Here is a 21,171-nt window from a genome sequence, read left to right as displayed (position 1 = left end):
GCTTTGTGTAATCCAGAGATATTTCCACTTGTATGATAATACAGATAGCGAGGTTTTTAGCTGAGGCTTTCCCAGAGTATTTTTCTGTTTTTCATGTGTATGATTTTTTCTTCTCTATTATATGTGTTCTATTTGATCTTGCTCAAATCGATTAAGCTTCTGAAAGTTTGTTTGTAGAAGTAGATCAAGTATTTTGCATTAGTATATTACCTTATCAGGTGATCTACAGTGGGAAATTCTACAAGATATGCCTTGGTTTTGTATCTTCCGATGCGAGGAATCATTTCTAAAGGATGGATCACCCGGGTTAGAGGATTCCAGGGAACTTGGAAGGTGAGTGACTGCACAAAAGGGGGTGACCAAATTTCTCGAGGGACTATGTAATAGATAAGTGAAGGTCACGAATATATTGGTTTTAGTCATTAGCATTTCCAGATGGAATCAGATACACATTGGGAGTGCACCCTGGAACAATGAGTCGGTAATTGTTCACTGAGGGGACAAGTGGCGCAGGATTATAACACTAGACATTGGATGCAACTTTGACTGTGGCAGTGGATTCTAGACTTCCTGGGAAGGAGGTGAATCGTGGTATTAATTTTGAGGGTCGAGGTGTGATTGTGTGGATTCCCTTGTTGATTGATATAGGCATCGTATCCTTTTAATTGCTGGTTTAGAAAATGTGCATATATGTATATGTGGTTATTGTAAATACCATAATGATTTGTGTTATAAAGCTCCAATAAGAGGTATGGGTGCCATGTCATTATTTTGTCATGTCATTATGATGTTGATTTGATTTTTAGCATGGTGATAATTGTAAATACTGCATCGAGCTATGTTATAAAGCTCCATGGGAAGTATGTTTGATTTTTAGCAGTTTGTTGAGGTCTTGGTGTGGTTTAACACTGAGGACAGTGTTCCTCAAGGGGAGGGTTCTGTAATGGCCCTAGCGAAAATTCCATGTAATAAAAGTAAATAAGGGAAAAAATAATAACCATGGTTGATGGGACATTTATTCAAGGTTGAATGTTGGGCAAGACATCCTAGGGGTTGTTCATTTGGTTTATTGTGGTTAAGGAAATTGGCAAAAGCAATGGCTAAGTCTTTGGAAAGGAAAAAAGGAATTTTTGGCTCATTTATTTATGAAAATAATGGAAATTAGGAGAAAAAGGAGGTGAAACGTAATAGGTTTCATGTGAGGAGAAAATTGAAGGAAAATAATGGAAAATGAAGAAAATAGAGGCCTCATTCATAAAAAGGATTTTGAAGATCAATCGGTAACCTTTTTTTAGTTCAATTTTGGAGCTCTCTCATTATTCTCTCTCTCTCTCTCTCACACTCTTGGACACTTAGAGTTTTCTTGGAGCAATTTTTGGCATTGGATCAAGAAAGGCAAAAGAAGGTAATAGGAAGAAAATATTAAGCAGGGAAAGGCATGATCAAGCAGCTACAACAAGATTTATTGCAGGTATCAATTTACATGTATATTTTACTTGCTAGATTTTGCATTCATGGTATTGCATGTGGTTCTTTTGGTTTTGTGGCATGGGTTTTGTGAAGTGTAACAGCGTTTTCAGCCTAGCCTTGCCATTTCTAGATAGCCATGGTGTGATGGGTTTCTCATATATTGGCTAAGCTGCATTGTCGGATGGATTCGAAGCAAATTGGGGTGGATCTCTAAATGATAGAGCACATGGCCTAATGGTCCCTGAACAAGACTATGGACCGCAGTAAGTCTATCATCCTAGTGACCCATGAGCTAGACTCTGGGTTGCGGTAAATACAGGATTTTGTTGCCTCGGTGGGCCTAGGAATCCTTGTCAGTGAATGCCAAGATATACAGTAAATCCAAGAGGTGGATTGCTCTCTGTTGGACCTAGTAAACCTAGGTTTGGGATATGTGGTAAAGCTTCGAGAGCAGGTCTCAGTTTAGGGCCTAGTGATTCAAGTTTGGATTGCGGTAAATCCTAAGGGACTAGGAGACAAGAGAATTCCTCACGGTGTAGGTGGAGAAATCTAGTGGTATCCATGCTTGTTTGGCCTAGTGATCGGGTGGATATCATGATAAATCCTGTCATGATGTGTTCATTATGTTGACCTAGTGATTTGAGATGGATTATGGTAAAGCCTAGTTTCTATTGATGAGGGTGAGGTGGTTTAGCCTCGATATTCCCTGGTTGGTTATTTTGGTTTGAGTCCCAATTCATGCTTGGAATATGGAACGGGGGTGAATAGATGAAGAGAGACTTGGCTCAGCCATTCTATAGTCGGGTGGAATGTGGAAGTCCCATCCCATGTTTTGCTTTTGCATCATTAATGAAAGGTTATTTCTCCTTGTATTTCTATGAGAATTTTGATGCATTTTATGTGGTCCATTTGGTTGTAATTTCATGAGTATTTATGTTTTTATTATGCTGGTTATATGTGTGTTTTATGACAACATCTATGTATGCCTCTCAGCATGTTTTTACTTTTAAATGAATGGATAATGTATCTACGGTCTAATAGGTGGTAATGCAGTAACTGACATGAGGGAACTATGGTTCTTAGAAATTCTCATAAAAGTACAAGATCCATATATTTAATTATGTTGGTTACACCTGTAGATTAAATGCTTGCAACATGTTTGACGAAATTCATATCATGGCTAATAGTGTCGGAAAAAGTATCTATGTTCGGTCTTAAATAATCCACTTAAGTCATCATGTAATGTACTTGTCAATAGAAAAAGAAAAGAATTTTTATTATTATTGTTGTGACTTATTAAAGCATGGGTTTCATTCTTGGGTTACCATGTTTTAGGTCAAAATCTCCATTTAGGACTTCTATGATTTATTCTAAGTCTATAGAACTATTGTACATTTAAAGAGACCCTTCTTGGGCTTTTGAATCATGTAAATTGGTTTAGTATTGAGTCAGATATGAATTATGAAACCTCCACACCATGTCGGCCTAAGAGAAGATCAATTCGGCCTAAGGACCCATTTTATCCCACAAGAAGCCTATAAAAGCAAGGACTATGAATTCATTTGGAGAATCACTTCTCATCTTCTCATCTACTAGGTAGAAGTGTGAAATCATGTTGCTAGGCAGAAGTGCGAAGTGGATAGTTGGGAAAGTATGTTGCCGGGAAGTAAAGTGAATGCGAATTTCGGGGAGTCTAAGGAGAAGAAAAAAATCGAAATTTTGGTGGTGATCTCACTTTGTTTCGTGCTCTGGATTGAGAGAATGGGCAACAAAATTTCAGATTTACTAGGAAGTCGAAGATATTGCAGCTGGAGGCCGAGGAAGACTTGATCTTGGAGGGTATTTGTTTGAATCTAGGTCATGGTATTCGTCAATTGAAAGATCTGAAAGATAAGAAGATATTTTTGGGTTTTCCCCTCAAGAAGAGGGGTTTTGGCCTTGGCTTGCAGCCTATATACTGTGTCACTGTTCTTACTGTTTTGGTAGATGTTTGATGTATCTCACATTAGAATAATAAAGACCAAAGCTAATAAGTAAAAATGTAACACAAACATTTATCAAGTTTAAGCCATGATTTAATTTTTGAAGGGTCGAATTTCATCAAATTTAATGGAATGTGAGTGCCGTCAAGAATTTTAAAGGGGTTGTAAGCAATTTTTTTTGGGTGGCACATTATTTAAAAGAGGGTCGAAATACTTATTTGGTCAAACTATTGAATGGGACCAACTATTGTTCAAGTGGAAATTATTTCAAAGCTAAACCTTATCAATTAAAAGGGTCGTCCAATTATTATCCGCAAGCATTAAAGGAGCGCTAATTTCTTTGGGTAATCCGAGTTTGTCTTCATTCTGAGCGTAGGGTTCATTTTGCTTGTTTGAAACCAAGAGCTGAGGGTTTTATCTCCAGAATCAAAGCTGCATTGAGGGATTTTTGTTGCCAGAGATTGAATTTGCCCAACTTTAAAAATCAATTGAGCAGTTATGTAACAACTCGAATCGTCTTGGGGAGGCCGTGATCTATTTAAGCCACTGTTGACAATATCGTAGATATTCGCAAATATCGCGATATTTCGAGGAGACGAGATATCGCCGAGGAAATATAGCGATATTTTGTCTCCTCAAAAATATCATGATATTTCCAAAATATTAGCGATATCTCAGGAAAATATCACGCTACGACGCAAAATATTGCCCAGTTATAGGAAAAAATTGCCACCGCAGCTAGAAAAGGCCGATCTTGTTTTTTTTTTTATTCATTTTCATTTTTGATTGCTGGAGAAGGAAGGGGAGAGCTATGTGCTTGTTGCCAAGGAGGATTTGAGTGTTGAATAGCCATTATCGCCACCAACAACGAAGATTTTGTTGATCTAAGATTGAAGAACAATGAGACAATTTCATTTCTTCCATTAACATATATGTTCAAATAAACCCCTATGTTAATGAATTTTTTGATAGTTTTAGGGTTATTCTTGCTTGCCTATTTGCCTACAAACATTTTGCTTTTTTTTTTTTTTTTCCATTTGCTATGATTTTCATGCCCATGAGCAAATGCAAGGGTTTTCTCCATATTTGGACAGCAAACTCCATTTTTTTTTTTAACTTTCCAATGCACCCTCTTATTGTCATCTATGGTTTTTCATTGAATTCACATTGCAAATAATCTAGCAAAAAAATTATTTTGTAAAATGAGGTGGTTATTACTTATTAATTCCAATTTTTTTTTGGTGCCGTAGGTTTGAGTTAGCTCACTACAAAATTCAAATATGCCAAAAGCCTTGGACCCATTTTGGGAGTATGGGGAGCCTGATGGTGGGACAAATCGGGCATATCTTACATGCAAATTGTGTGGGACCAGGATGACAGGAGGGGTTATACGATTGAAATATCATCTGGTTAGACTCACTGGACATGATGTTGGGATTTGTACAGTTTCTAGTCCAGAGCTTATACAAAAAGCTCTTGAGGCAATTGATGAAAATGACAGAAAGAAGGAAGAGATAGAAAGAAACAAGGCTGAACGTGTAGGTAGATCTTTCGGGATATTCTCTCTTGATGTTGATGCTGAGGGTAGTGGGAGGGGCTCCACAGCATCACCTGCTGCTGCTAGTGCGAGGTCATCATTTTTTGTTCCACGAACAGGACATGGATCACAACCTGGCATAAAATCACTTGTTAAAAAAAAGGAGAAGCAAGAAGCAGATAGAGTCATGGGGAGGTGTTTTTTCTGGAGCGACTTACCTCTCAACATCACCAAAACCAATCCATTTTAGCAGCCAATGTGTGATGCTATTGCTGTTGTGGGCCCAGGGTAGAAAAGTGCTACATATGAGGAGTTGCGGGGGCCAATTCTTCAAACCAAAAAGCAGGACATCAACTTTAGATTGGCAGAGTTGAAAAAAACATGGGAAGTTACTGGATGCACAGTGATGTTTGATGGTTGGACAGATAGGAAGGGTATGACTCTTCTAACTTTCTTGGTACATTGTCCTAAAGGTACCATGTTTATTAAATCAGTGGATGCATCAGAACATATCAAAGATGCAGCAACGATATGCGAGTTGTAAGATGGGTTCAGTTGGGAGATTGGTGTGCAGAATGTGGTGCAAGTCATAACAAACAATGCAGCTAATTATGTGTCTGCCGGCAAGATGCTTATGGAGAGGCATCACACATTGTTCTGGACTCCGTGTGTAGCACATTGTCTCGATTCGCTACTTGAGGATATGGGGAAACTCTCCTTCATCAAGGATGTGGTTGATATGGCTGGGAGCGTCCCCAAGTTTATTTATAACCATGCTTCTGTTCTTAGCCTCATGAGGAAGTTCACTAGAAACAAGGAGTTGCAGTGTCTTGCGATCACACGTTTTGCCATAAACTTTATTACTCTTTAGTCTTTGCTTCGATGTCAGTTCGAGTTGAAGCAAATGTTTGTGGCTGGCGTAATTGTAGATACAACAGGAGACAGGACGGAAAAGCCATTGCAAAAATGGTGTACTCTGAGACGTTTTGGTGTGGAGTAGAAGCATGCTCAGTTAGTGAACCTGTAATAAAGGTTCTCAGATTGGTAGATGGGGAGAAGCCTGCAATGGATTATTTGTATGAGGCCATGGATAGGGCCAAGGAGGCCATTCGTTCTTATTATGCAGACAAGGGTTCTGCTGGCCTTGATAGGCATATGATGTTATGGGATGTGATTGATAGTCGATGGATAGGGATGCTTCATCGACCCATTCATGCAGCAACACTCTTCCTCAACCGCTTTGATTTTGATGGCGAGGTGATGGAAGGGCTCCTTTCCTGTATTCATAGGATGGTACCTGATTCTGAGTTTCGTAGCAAAATCAATTGCGAGATACAGTTTTATCGGGATTGTGTTGGCCTATTTGGCTTTGATGATGCTATTAGGGAAATGACCCTCTTCATGCCACGTAAGTGACAAGTCATCACTAATTGGAAATTAGAATTTTCAATTTAGAACTTCCTTACTTATAATTCTATTTTTTTTAAATTCAATTATGTAACTTTTATTTGAAAGTTTAATTATGTTTTAAGTTTTTGAATTTTTATTTCTTGATTTTGTTGTAGATATTTGGTGGCGAAGCTATGGTGCAAGGGCACCAAATTTGTAGAAATTAGCCATAAGAATCTTGAGTCAAACATGTAGCTCTTCAGGGTGTGAGCGCAATTGGAGTGCACTTGAGAAAATACACGCAAAAAAGCACAACAGGTATAACTTTGAGCTCCAGCCTTTAGTTGAGCAATTACACTTGTTGTAATTTTTAATTTATGACTTCAAGTGTCAAGAGTCAAGAGTCATTAGTTTTTTTGACACTCTTACAGGTTGGAGTTTGCACGCCTCAATGATTTAGTGTATGTGCATTACAACATCCAACTTCGAGTGAGGCAAATAGAAGCACCAATGGATCCAGATGCCATTTGCTTAGACAATATTGATGTATTGTCTCAGTGGAGGGTGGAGTCTGAGGAGCCCATCTTGGAGGAGTCACCTTCATGGTTAGACCCAAATGATCCATTGGAACAGGGGCAGCAAGAGGAGGAGGACTCGGAGGAGGAGCAACACTCAGAGGAGGAGGACACTGTGGGAGCATCAGCATCAACACCATCTGTTATAGATATAGGAGAGCACAGCTCCATACCTAGCACTAATTATTTGACATTAGGTGCAGAGGTAGGGCCAGGGCCTTCTACTACTAGGGGTAGGCCTAGAAAACAACCCATCATGTTTTCCCGTAAAAGGGGGAGAGGGCAGTGATTTCAGATAGATAGCTGCTAGTTTTATTTTTTTTGCTACATATAACTCATGATGATGAGATATTTTTATATATGTGATGTTATTTTGTATTGGTTCTCCACATTTGAGTCCTTGATTGGACAATTATCAGGGATCAACAGGATTTGGTATCGCCTTTGTTGTATCATTTCTATTTGACATCATATATATCAGTGCTTTCTTCATATTTATGTGGCAATGTGTTTATTTCATATTGTTATTGCTTTATATGTTTAAAAATATGAAAAAAAATGAATATAGTATGTATTTTTATGCTTGCCGATATTTGGCGATATTTTGCCGATATTTTCGCCGATAAGATGTTTTCTGCAACCTTGCCGATATTTTACCGATACCGATATTTTCAACACTGATTTAAGCGCTAGAGGGCCGAGTAATTTTTGCAATTGAATACACAATAGAAGCATGCCAAATCCCCTGAACCCATAAGAGAACAATCAAACATAAATTTCAGAGTTAAAACTGTGAATTGTAGAAATCTACGAGACTGAGTTATATTGGCTGGAAATATTTCCTTCAACAGAGAATCAAAAAGGCTGAATTTCTTCACTGCGTGGGCAGACATTCCTCATATATATTACTTGCAAGTTGCATGTTGAATTGCTATCTATAGGACAAGGTGAGAGTCCGAATGCAAATTTGAGCCACCAGAACGGGCTTGTGTACAGGGGAAGTCAAAACTCTAGTCTTTGGAACCCACGAGTTGTTGGAAGAGGACGTATACTTTGCTGTGGGGACAAACCCAAATATCACCCGGAAAATAAAGATATTGAGCCTGACCTATTTTGAGAAGGAAGTTATTATTTCTCACGCAGAGGTGACATTATTCTTTAGATTGGTTGCTGCGTCTAAGAAAACCGTTCCAGATTTGAGAAGGACCGATTCCTGAGTGTGAAGGGGCGTTTCCCTTGATAAAACAGTGACTGATTGCTGTATCCAAAACTGAAGTTTTGCTTGGATTTGTTTCCTGTATGCCTGGAGCAACTTCTTGATCAAAGGCCGAATTATTTTATGCCTATAGTAGTTAACATGGAGAAGTTTGGTTGTTGACGGCATTAATTATAGAACCGAGGTCTCTGATAGATTGTTGCTGAGCGTATTCCTTCACAGTGGATCATTTCTGGGAGTGCCAAAGTCTGTCTTTCTGCCATCATAGGATGAGTTCAGACATGTATTGGAATCAAAATATTGTCTTGTGCATGTGGCTGAGTCTATTCATCACAAGGGAACGGTGTCTGAAGCATATTGTGGACAACATTGGGTGACAGTGTATTCTGTGCTTGAAGTTTGAGCTACCAACTTACATTTGGGCATCGTATCTGTGAACCAAGTGCTGAAATATTATTTCAAGAGGGCTGTGTTATTTATATTCTTCCACTGGCAGCAACTTAACACAGACTTATTGAAGGACAAAAGCTCATTTTTGCACCAACAATTCGATCCAACAATTGGTGATTGAATTCTCCATAGGCCGAGCCTTTCCTATAGTGTGCCATATCACTCTGATTGGTGAAGGCTGTGACTTATGGCATCAACATTGATAGGTATTGAGTGTGGGCACCACAAAACTTCTTATAATTGGACTGAATTATGCCTATAAACAAGCACTGTTCCTCTACAATACTTGTTTTGCGTGCTTGATCCGTCTCTGGGGGACGTTTTATCACTGCTGGAAGGCGTCACACTTGCTGATGGAGTTGCTCCCCTTCTTAAGTATTCAATTGGACTGCTAAGCGAAAGCAGGTTCCACTGTACACTCAAATAATGTGTTCTCTCCACTGATATGATTTGCTGGTTAGGATTTGGATTCCTTATATGTATGCAACTGTGTTTATATTTGGCACCAATAAATGAACTTTACGTACAACACTATATTAGTGACATGTTTGACAAATCTCACACTGAGAGAGGATAGTGAAACTCAGAAATCCTTTGGTAAACTTGATTTATTTCCGATTGGGAATTTCACGGCCACAATCATGCACTTGTCACCATTAGAGTTAAACATGGATCAAACCTTCTTAAATTCCCTTAATAAACTAGCTGCAACAATCAACAAATCTCTTTCCAAGGGAATGCCTACTTTGCTACAGCAAGAATAGTTGCAGAAAGAACATGAGATAAGACAAAACCTTTAAACTTGGGACAGATTTGAAACACATGAGGGTCATGGTGAAAGCTCTTTTCAAGCTAGAAGAACTGGATGCACTCCTTTCCAAAGTACACCAGTTAGAGGAGAATAAACTAATTTGGGCCCTAAGACTATCTATGCTTGCTCTAATACAAAACAAGTTCTTGGATTACCCTTGTGAAGGGGTCACACTTCCAGTTGCCTCATGTCTCAACAGTATCATGATGCTAACCGCACCTATACTTCCTTACAATGATGACATAATGAGGAGAGTCTTCAAATTGATTGTAGAGACCTTTCAAGACTTGGATAACTGTGAGAGTCCTACATTTGGGAAAAAGCTTGAGATTCTAAAAGTCATGGCCTAGGTTAGATCCTATGGCATCATGTTTGATTTGCAGTGTGATGACATGATTCTCCAAATGTTCCAATGCTTCTTCAACATTAGGAAACATCATCTTGACACGGTTATAACAGATATGCAGTCCATTTTGTCTTCATGTATGGGAGGTTGTGACACCATTTGTAGGGAGTTGCGGACTAGATAGTTGACTATTTGGAGGAGAGAACAAATGGTCTCACTTGCTGCTTATGAACTAGCTGAAATGTTGATTGAGCAGAATGTTGGGCTATTTAGAAGATAGTTGACTAGGGAGGAGCTGCTCAGGTTTGGTGGATCATGCACAAGAATGAGCTGAGGAGGACGGGTCTTTGCTTCATCTGTAAGGAACCTTGGGGACCTAACCACTTATGCATGGGTGAAACTGAGGAGATGACAGGGGTAGAGCAGGAGGAGATCCCTTCTGACTTCCAGGATGAGGATTCTGCTTTTATGGTTGAGCCCATGAGTTTATATGGGGATACCCCTGAGGAGCATGAGCAGTCATATGGGTATGTTGGCAGTAGCCGAGGTATGCATTCATGTGAGATGGAGTGCGATGAGCAACATATTGCCCAGGGAGCATACTTGCTAGGAGTGCGACTGATGATTCAACATGGAGAGCACATAGAGGAGCAGGAGTTAGCTGAGGAGGACGATATGCACAATGGGGAGTGCCAGTTGGGGGTTCATGTTGAGCCCATGATAAAGGAGGATGAGCAACCATCTTTTGGATGAACCATTGATGAGAAGCAGACAGATTCACAGGGTTGTAGTAATTACAGGCACTTGTCGTCAGGAGGTGCTGGAGTTTGACATGTTAGTTTGGAAGGGGGTTGGTAGACTCGAGGAGCATGGAGTTTTCGATCAGATGAGGGAGGATCTTTTGGAGATGGTGGTGCATCCATCTTTGGGCCAACCCACTGATGAGGTGCAAATAGATGCACATGCAACTGGTAGAGCTGCAGTACTTTTAGGGAGTAGCCCTCTCCAAGAGTACATGGATAGGACGTGCAGTACAGTTTGGCCACGCGTACCCATTTAGGGAGACAGACCAGATTCTCTCAATGGATATCGCTGATTGGCTAGAGAGAGTTATGTGAGATGGGCATGGTGCAACATAAGGGACTTGCTCCATATACAGGTGCCTACGCATTCATGATAGATTGGCGGGAGATCATGAGTTGGTATCCTATTGATGGAGCAGTGTTTTTATTCAGGGACGTAGTATATCAGGAGCCATTAGATGTAAGTGATATTGCACGTTTCAGTTAGCAGAGGGATGTAGATATTGCATGTTTCAGTTGGCAGAGGGATGTAGGTCGACAATTCATCAATATACCATTTGCACTAGGCCGACATCAACATAGTGGGGTTGACCTTGGTCTGTGCCAAGGGTTGGACTGGCGAGAGGTGATGAGTTGGTATTCTATTGGTGGAGCAATGTTTATGGCCAGAGGCAGAGCTGAGTTAGAGCCATGGGATATAGATGGAGATGATTGGTTAGAGTGGCATTGGGATCCAGGCGGATCTATTTATAGCATGATGAGCAAGAGATTTGTTTGGGCTCTAGGCATTTAGGGATCCGTTCATCTTTGGTTAGCATGGAGGCATGGCATAACTCAATGGTTCATATGGGACCTTGATATTAGTTTGCAGATGCCTCTACAGTGGACAAATTTGGATTGCTTGAGGGCAAGCAATCTTGGGGCGGGAGGATCTGTCATGTCCCCATTTTTATTTTCCTCTATAGTACAGCCAGGGTGGATTTCGAGGGTATGTGATGGCCAGGCCGCAGGAGCAGGATTACATCATCAGGGGTCCTGGGGGAGTTTTGAGGAGTTTTTATGGGATCTGATGGTATTCGCTTGGCATATTCCATCAGCCGCATAGTTTGCCTTTTGTTTCGTTGCATTTCGACAACTTTAAAAAACTAACATTATTATGGGGTCTAACTTAATTAATTATGCTCGAGGTGGTATTCCGAGAAGATTATTTGATGGACCACGTCAGTATAATAGCTCGTTGGAACCAGAACAAGAACTACAAGATGGGATGGTTAGAAGTGATTTTCAGTGACCTGAGGAGGCATGGTGGTTTTTTTTTTCCATTTTCCCACATTAAAAAGAATATTTTAATTGAAATAAAAAAAGGGAAATGCGCTCAATGATTAAAATAATAATAGGAGGTTCTAGAGTGGTCCATTAGATTTATAAAAGAGGAGGGGCCATTAGGGGACATCTTGGATTTGTGTTTTCTTCTTGTGGAGAGGTTTGAGAACCCGGTTCTCTACTTCAACAGTAGCCCCAGGACGGAAACCCTCGGGTTTGCTAGTGGGTGTTGGACGAAAACCCAACCCTCTTGAGGAGATTTCACTCAGAAATCTCACGGTGCTTCATTGGAGTTTTGGAGAGAGCAATTTTTCCGTAGCAGGTTTGCAGCAGTCTTCTCACTGGGCCATCTACATCATTGCTAGAGTCATTCATCAGTTGGGTCAAAGATCTTTTTCTGGGTTTTGCTCTGCTTGCTTGGCAAGCTCAGGTTCCACTATTCCTTCATGTTGATGTACTCTTTTCAGTGGATTAATAAAATGGCTTAATGAGTTTATTGGCATCTATTTGTGTATCAATTTGCTGGCTAGGTGTCTATTTACGATTATTTCGCTATTGAAGCTCATCCCTGGTATCTGCTGTTAACTTTCCATTAGGGATATCACAACACCACTCTCTGATCTAGCAAACCACAACCAATGTATTGGAGACAACTCTCCACCCAACCACAGGCTCAGTGAAACTATGTCTTTCTACAATTGTCCACCCTCGAGCCCTCAATCAACTACCTTTGCCAGTGAATCCCTCCTTTCCTATAATTATCTCCAAGCAAAAGAATGCCTCACATCCTCTTTTTCATCCATTAAATAAAACAACTTGTTCCAAAAATGGGAAGAAAATCTTCATGTACAAAATCGATGTGTCATCATACAATCTATATTTTTATTTTAAGTTTTTCTCAACTTGGTATTTTACTCTTACTATTTGACTCTTTTACTTTTTATTAACTTGACTTTTTCCATAAATTTACCCTTATTTTGCTTTTTAATAAAATATTTTTGTTTATTTATTTATTATGAATTTTCATTTTATTATATTTATCTATTTCCTTTATTATTATTTTTATCATTAACTCCATAATAACACAGATTATTATTAATTGCTATTTCCATAATACAGGGCATTACATACTCCCTCTTCTATTTGTGTATCAATTTGCTGACTGGGTGTCTATTTACGATTATTTCGCTATTCAAGCTCATCCCTGGTATCTGCTGTTAAATTTCCATTAGGGATATTACAACACCACTCTCTGATCTAGCAAACCACAACCAATGTATTGGGGACAACTCTCCACCGAACCACAGGCTCAGTGAAACTATGTCTTTCTACAATTGTCCACCCTCGAGCCCTCAATCAACTACCTTTGCCAGTGAATCCCTCCTTTCCTATAATTATTTCCAAGCAAAAGAATGCCTCACATCCTCTTTTTCATCCATTAAATAAAACGACTTGTTCCAAAAATGGGAAGAAAATCTTCATGTACAAAATCCATGTGTCATCATACAATCTATATTTTTATTTTAAGTTTTTCTCAACTTGGTATTTTTACTCTTACTATTTGACTCTTTTACTTTTTATTAACTTCACTTTTTCCATAAATTTACTCTTACTTATTTTACATTTTAATAAAATAGTTTTGTTTATTTATTTATTATGAATTTTCATTTTATTATATTTATCTATTTCCTTTATTATTATTTTGATCATTAATTCCATAATAACACAGATTATTATTAATTTTTATTTCCATAATACAAGGCATTACATACTCCCTCTTTAAGAAACTCCATCATCAATTTAACTTTGATTATGTTATCACATTTTTTTTCCTTTTCTTAATTTTTTGTTTCTTTAAATTTTATTCATATATCTTCCACATCACGCTCTGTTGAGTTAGTATAAGGCCACCCCAAGGGAGCACAACAGGTAATGGAAGCTCCCAGGAAGTGTGAGCAATGCTCAACACTTCACTATTTTCGGAAAGCAAGCATCGAAAGTTCCTAGGAAGTGTGAGCAAAGCTCTAACACTTCATTACTTTTGGAAAACAAGCATCAAAAGTTCCTAGGAAGTGTGAGCAAAGCTCGAGCACTTCTCTACTTTCAGAATACTAGGCTTAAAGCTATCTCGGTCTATCATGACCCCAAGGTTTTAGACCTCATCTGCCCAAGCAAATGTTTGGCTAGTAGTTACATACCCTAGGCATCTCAAAAGGCTGGCCCAACTCCTGCCACTACTCACTAAGGTACACAACCCCAGGAATCAACGTCCAATCCCATAACTCCACTAGTGAGCAACACTCTAGCTATTTCTTGGACTTTAGCATCACAACTCCAATATCAGACACTCGACCTTCTCAAGATGGTCCCACGTCCCATCGAGAATTATTCAAGGCAAAGACACACTAACATAAGTAGTTGATTGAGTTTGTCCCTGACCCATAAGGTGTTACATATTCTCCCTTGTAGGGGCTCCCATGAGATCATCAAATAAATCAACCCACTAGTGGATTCCTTGTTAGTCACCACCTCCCAACATGTAACCAATGCATTAGTTATATAATCACAAAATGTTACTTCATATAAAACAATCCACGTGCTAATTCTTACATTTCATCATGAGAATACAGCGCCATTGTTGTTGCAAAACCCTTAGTAAGGAACTGCATGCTCATGCATGCCATCATTATACATCTCTTCATAAAATCTGCATACAATTACCACATGTCATCACATCATGAAATACCATCATAAATTATAACACCAACATATCCTTATCAAAGATATATCAATATGTCACATAATAAATGGAATCATATGTTAATATAACAACATATCATAACCAATGTTGCACGAAGTTGACCCTACCAACAAGTTAGTGAGAAAAGCCTTCAACCCCACAAGGTGTGGTTGGTGGCAGGGAACTAAGAGAAGTGGTTGTCACACTAAATCCCCTCTCTCTCTGTTTAAGCTATCTCCTAGGTTAGTTATGGGGGTGGTCCCTAATATGGAAAACTAAGATAAAAGAAATGTGAGGTTCTAGGAGAGATGTTAAAGTGAAAGTGGATTACTTTTAAGAATTATGAGCAATAAAAATCATTAACATAATAAAACAGTAAAACCAGTGCCTTAAGATAAATTTCTCAACAAGAATGAAAGATATATTTGCTCAAAACAAAAGTAAAATGCTTCAAAAAATGAAAGCAAAGCAATCCTGAAATGGAGACAAAGATGTTAGCATGAGAATTGATATAAGATGGAAAATGGTTTTAAAATATAATCAATGCCTAAATCAAAACATATAGACTCTAGAGATATCTTACAAAAGGAAAATCAATTAGTGTTCTACTTGCAAAAAGAAAATAAAACAATGCTTGTCAACATAAAATATTCAATAATGATAAGTAAAATGGAAAATTGCAAATGAAATCATAAGATGTATTAGCATGAGATGCACCTATACTAGATTGGAATGCAATTAGTCTTGGTTATTTTTAATCTAAAATGTTTAATATAAATGAGAAGTTCTCCTCTTGAGCTCTTACCAAAGGTAAAAATTGGTGAGACTATAAGAAAGAGGGGGTGAGGGCACGAAGATGCCATTAATGATACCCGTCCCTTGAGTCTTACGAGCCAGCGTGTGCCTTCATTCCTACAAGGAGACAAGCCAACTTCATAACTGCAGGGTCACAACGCTTTTATCTTACTTCGTACCAAATGGAAAAACTTCCCAAGAAAGTCTTTTTCCCTGTACTTTCTATCAACCAAGCTTATGCTTAGAGGTTAATTTTAGTGAGGCTTGGGGCCTGGATTGGAAGCCTACTTATACTACAATGCCTAGATGAAATGCATGAGTGAGTGCTATTGCTTCCAAGAAAGTATTGATATTAGTGCTCAAAATATAAGAAAATGCTCAAATAAACAATACCAATATCTTTCAGTGGAAAGGGAAAGTGAAACAATTAGCTCAATGTAGCTCCACAAGTTTCAAGTATGTTGCTTTGCAAGTAAATGAAATCAATCTCAAATTGCTTCAATGGAGTGACACAAGAAAGATCCAACAATAATGATAATGCCACATAATATAAATTGACAATGATAAAGCAATGTGCGCAAGAGACTTGTGAAACCAAAGTAGATGGATAAATTAAACTAGTTTAAGCTTGCCCAGTGAATATAAAATACTTGCTTGCATCAAAAGAAAAATTGCATGTGTTGTAGTAGATTGCCCAATACAACTATTCAAGAAATGGAAATGGCAAACATAAAATAATCTCAAATGTATGCTAAAATGAGAATGGATGTGAGTGTTATGTTAAAAAACTAATCATGCACGAATGAGCTTAGCAATGAGATTAACAAAGAAATTTGGAGTAACTAAACTAAGAGATTAGTCCACCCACAAGCAATGATCCTCCCTCTAAATGGGGAGAAATAATACCATGGGAAAAATCCCAAGCTCCCTCACAAGAAAATTAGAGATTGGTTACAGAATGAGAAAGAAAATGCCTTTTGAGAAGACTTTCCAAGGAAACCAAATGAGTCTTTACAACTTGCCACTTCCAAGAGCTAGATCTCTTCAAGTAACAACTACAGGAGAGCTTTTGACAAAATCTGAAAATACAAGAAACAAATTTGCAGCAATCAAATCAGCCACAAAGAGAGTTGTATTCAACGCTAAGGAGAGAGGCTAAGCCTCCTCTAGCCCATAGCCTAGTGAGAGAAGGATCCTGCCCTCAAAGTAGAACTCGACCTTTCGAGAAATGATGCCTCAAATACTCACAACCTCTTTGAATTTTCGTCCCAAATCTGCTCAAAAGAGGCTGCAAAACAGATCCAAAATGAGTGGAAAGATGACATAAAAAAGTTAAAATGATAATCTACAATTAGTGTACAAGAACTAGATCAAGACATGCAAGTAGAACTCTATAGTTGTCTAGTTAAAACCATGCTCTAGGTAGCAAATAAAATCCTTGAAAACACAAGATATTGATCAAGAAAAATATTGAATTTAAATTTATGTGATCTTAGTAGGCTAGAAGAAAGGAAACTCCCTCTTTCAAAGTCGTTTGATGAGATCCTTGAGGCAAATCGATTGGGTCGTTCTATTCTTGATCTTGGGAGTTAGTTCGTCTATTGGAGAGTTACCCCATGCCCAAGTAAATCCTTCAACCAAATCTAAAGATCTCTACACACTTGGAAAAAGATGTCAGCAATCATAAAGAGATTAAATTATACAATGGAGGAGAAGACTAGAGATTTCACCAAAAATTTTCTAGTGCTCCTCTTCTTAGAGTATTTCTCTAACCCAAAAACTATACAAGATAGCTTGCATATGTTAATCCAAACAAGTGGCAAAATGATAACTAACATAATCCAACATACATGTAGAATGTAAAGCACAACAATTGAAATAATATCACCTCAAGAAATGGAAGAAGAACACCGACACAATAGTAACGCAAAGTCTTTTTATTATATGAAAATGAATACAAAATCCAGCAGAGTTACTGTAACCCAATAGCTCGTTCTAAAAATACAACATGAGAGCCAAAGGCTCATTTAAATAGAACTATGGGAGCCAATCCCAATGTAGAAGTGATTAAACAAGTGGCATGAGGTGACCATCCCAAAGAGAAATTCGAATTTGTTGAATGGAACTCCAATGCCAAGTGTAAAAATCGAATTCTGGCAAGTGGACATCATTTTCTTCTTCCCTTATATGCCAAATTCGAATTTTATGATGGAATGACAAGTGCATATGGGTGGTATCCCATGTGGGGACAATTTCCCACAAAAATCTCCACCAAATATTCTTTCAAATCCTCCCAAATGTGCATTAACTTCACAAATTCGAATTTCAGTAAGCAACTTTCTCATTTAATGCCAGAAATTCGATTTTATTTGAGCATATGTCCTTTCCATGATTTTAGGAGTCCACATCACCTTATGACTGTGGATATTTGTTTTTCTCCATTTATTTAATTTCTGGCTTAATTAATTACCAGATTTCCCACTAAACTTGGGAAAAGTGGGTTTTGAGTGTTAAAAACACATTTTTAACTTTTCAAAGTGTGTCATAGTAGAAAGTTGAGGGTGATTGGTGCGAATTTCATTACTCATACCCCATACAACTTCTCTAGACATCACTTATTACATTACAAATACAATTTTATTAGCAATTTCCGCGATGCGGAAAATCTAAAAAATTAAAAAATGACTAGCTAGACCTAACCAAATTCCACGAAATTTTTGTGTGATCTCGTATGGTGATATACATCGACTCTAGACACTAGATGTGTTAGGGGTTCAACCTTCAAACCATCACCTCGACTTTGGGGTAAAAAGTGAATGGAAAAACCCAGAAAATTATCCGCCTCTGAAAAAGAAGGGATAATTAACTAGATAAAAAAAACACTCCAAGGTGTATTCGTTTTCTAATCGAGTCCCAACATCCTAGGCCTATTACAGACTGAAAAACTCATCATTACTAGTACCAATTATTACAATTCCCTGCACGGTGTGGAATCTGGATACAATAAAGATGATGAGAAGATAGAAGTAGAGTTAAAAAACTCAGTTGGTTGATGGTATCTGATGGTACAATTGTCCTTTGGATCATCCGTGGGCGTGGAGTCTTCATATAATCATCAGGTGCTACTCTAGTGGTCAACACACAAAATAGGGAAAAAGCAGGTGTGTTTTTTGGAAGCGAAGTGTCAAAAGTGTCATTTTCCAAAAATCCTTAGAAGTGTCTATTATATATATATTCAAAAAAACATCCATAATGTTAAATTAGTTGCATAATATATCAAAGTATGCACATTTTACACAAATCAAGATAGAAATGGCATTCATAGTACATTAATGATTAATTATTCGAGCATCAACCATTTAGAATCTAGATTCTTCTCCTCTTCTCTAGTCTTTGTTTCTACCTCGATTCTCTAGGGATATTAGTCAACATTTCCCAATTTTGATGAAACTGCCTAATCCAAGCCTTAAAATATGGTAGAAAATGCTTAACATGCTTGATCAATGATTTTGACTTGAGTGAAGGGTACATATTTGCTAAGGCCATGACAAAGGAGTTTAACAATCAACACCACCAACACTAGGGTACATATAAGGATTGGTGCTCTTGATTAAATGCCAATCACATACCCTCATACATGATTAATCTAGTGAAATGTCACAATCCCATCAATCTTGAAATCAATAAAACTGTTAAGTCTGCTGAATTTTGAATGGGATACGAAATTCTATTTTCTCGTATGAAGTTCGATGAGGTTGGAACCACTCTCAAACATCTGGAGTCATTTCGTGGTAATGTTAAAAATTTAAGTAGAAGGATGAAAATGAAAGGTAATGGAGAATGCCACTTTTACTTAAATTCTTAAACATTACCATTAGGGAGCATTTAAGAAGCGTCTAAAGAGCATCAAGGGAGCACCTTGGGAGTGTTCGGGAAGCACGGTTCGTTACATATTGGTTCAAAAATTCAAAAAAAAGGGTGCCTCGTGGAACCGTGTGAGTGTTTTCTGGAACCGCGCACGAAGCGTGGCAAAACTGTAGTGTGGTTTGCGGAACCACGAACGGAACTGTCATGGTTCCCACAAGTCTAGGAATCACGATTTTTCAAGCAAAGCATGGTTTTGAAATTTAGTTTCACAGTTCTATCCGCAATTCACTTGCGGATTCACATGGTTTGTGGTTCTGGGTTTTGATCCATGGGGAGATGGGGACAGTTCCTGCAACACTGATCATAACATCATAAATTTGATAATGATCTCAACACATCTCAAGCATTCTTATCATGATTCATCAACAAAAATCAGATTCAATAGCCTATATAAACAATGAATACCAACTATTACATTTAATGAAATAATATTATTTGACATCAATTTAGAATCTAGGTTAGACCATCAATACTGATAGTGTTCTGTTCTCATTAAGAGATCGATTACTTTTTGATAATTAATTCTTCTTTTTCCAACAAGGAAGTTGACAACTTAAAGGGTAGGTATAGTCACCCTATCAATATGCTCAAATTCAAATTTTCATGTATTTACCTTATCTAAGTACGCCAATGAACTTTCAAGTAATCCCTATCATCCAGAGCCTTAATCTCTAGTCATGTATTCTTTCCATCCGAGAGAAATTTGGAGAAATCCAACATTAATCTATTACTAACCTTACTAGCATTCCTTAAATTCTCAATATAAAAATTAAGTCCCATGATTTTTTTCATCACTTTACTTCTTTTGTTTATCATTTCAATCACATGTAAACATTAGGTCGTCATTGTGTAATTTTTTTATCAGTCTTAATCCAATTACAGAAAGGGATTGTTAAGCCCTCATGATTTATTTGTCAGCGAGATTTTTTTTTTTAATCAAGATTAGCTCATCTCAGCATGTTGCTCAATCAATACCACTTACATAATTTGTTCAATGATTTACTCCATTCCATAGCTCCCCTAGCACTTCCGTGCTATTCATCACATACAACCCTCTAAGGAGTCATTTGAGCATTAATTAACTTCTTAAATCTTAGCAATTCCATACTGTTATGATTCAATTTGGCTACCTTGCCCATCTGTCACCAGTCCTTCACTGAATAAGAGAATGATGCCTTTATGCAAAGGTGTTTTTGCTTTTTGCCTCAAAATTTTCATAATTTCTTCCTTGTCTTCTTTATCCCATACGCATAAGAAAAATGCCGAATTAATTATATAGAAACAACAGACGGAGCAACAACTAGTTCACCATAGAAAACCATAATTTCCTTCCTCCTATCACTAGACTTTGCCATCGAAAATGCACAAACAAAGAACAAATAGAGGGGTTTATAAGATAAAATATTGCCATAGGTACATACCAGCAGGAGAATATAGCCGAAGGAACCAACTCCGCTGTTTGCAGGTGACGGGCCATGGTGGTCTCCAACTCTTGCTAGCATTTGTCATTCGACTCTGTAACTAGCAGGACCGCTCTTCCCTTCTGAAGGTTATGGAGACTCGATGGAGCAACTCCTTTCAAAATTTCTAAACTGCTAATGGCCCTACCAACTTCTCTCTCGTCATAAATTCGTTGCATGCAGACTGCCACCCTTACCAACCTGCTGAGCATGTGAGGAGTACAGGACCTCCATTCGCCGCTCATGCTCCCTGTCATATCCCTCTGTCGCATGATGCTAAACAACTGGATCGCACCCCGATCAGGGATGTTGGTTCAGAGTTTGGTTTAACTGGTTTACATCTCTAG

At 38.1% G+C, this 21,171-nt stretch overlaps 1 protein-coding gene across 3 annotated transcripts in view; it reads right to left on the bottom strand.

Moving 5' to 3' along the window:
* LOC149148382 (biotin synthase, mitochondrial-like) overlaps positions 1-21,171 on the bottom strand; it is a 289,099-nt gene that overhangs the window by 72,004 nt on the left and 195,924 nt on the right. The window contains exon 4 of one of the 3 annotated variants that reach the window (XM_089441131.1): positions 16,233-16,725. The exons of the other annotated variants lie outside the window; for them this stretch is intronic. Within the exon in view, the coding sequence (XP_089297257.1) occupies positions 16,682-16,725 (44 nt within the window). The 3' untranslated portion in view covers positions 16,233-16,681. Of the gene's footprint in view, positions 1-16,232; positions 16,726-21,171 lie in introns of those variants that run through there. 3 annotated transcript variants of the gene reach the window in all.

This window comes from Pinus tabuliformis, chromosome 9 (assembly GCF_031772625.1).
Source record: "Pinus tabuliformis cultivar Carrire ecotype Pingquan chromosome 9, CPIR1, whole genome shotgun sequence".
Classification (NCBI taxonomy): Eukaryota; Viridiplantae; Streptophyta; class Pinopsida; order Pinales; family Pinaceae; genus Pinus; species Pinus tabuliformis.
This window is presented reverse-complemented; position numbering and strand designations above follow the sequence as displayed.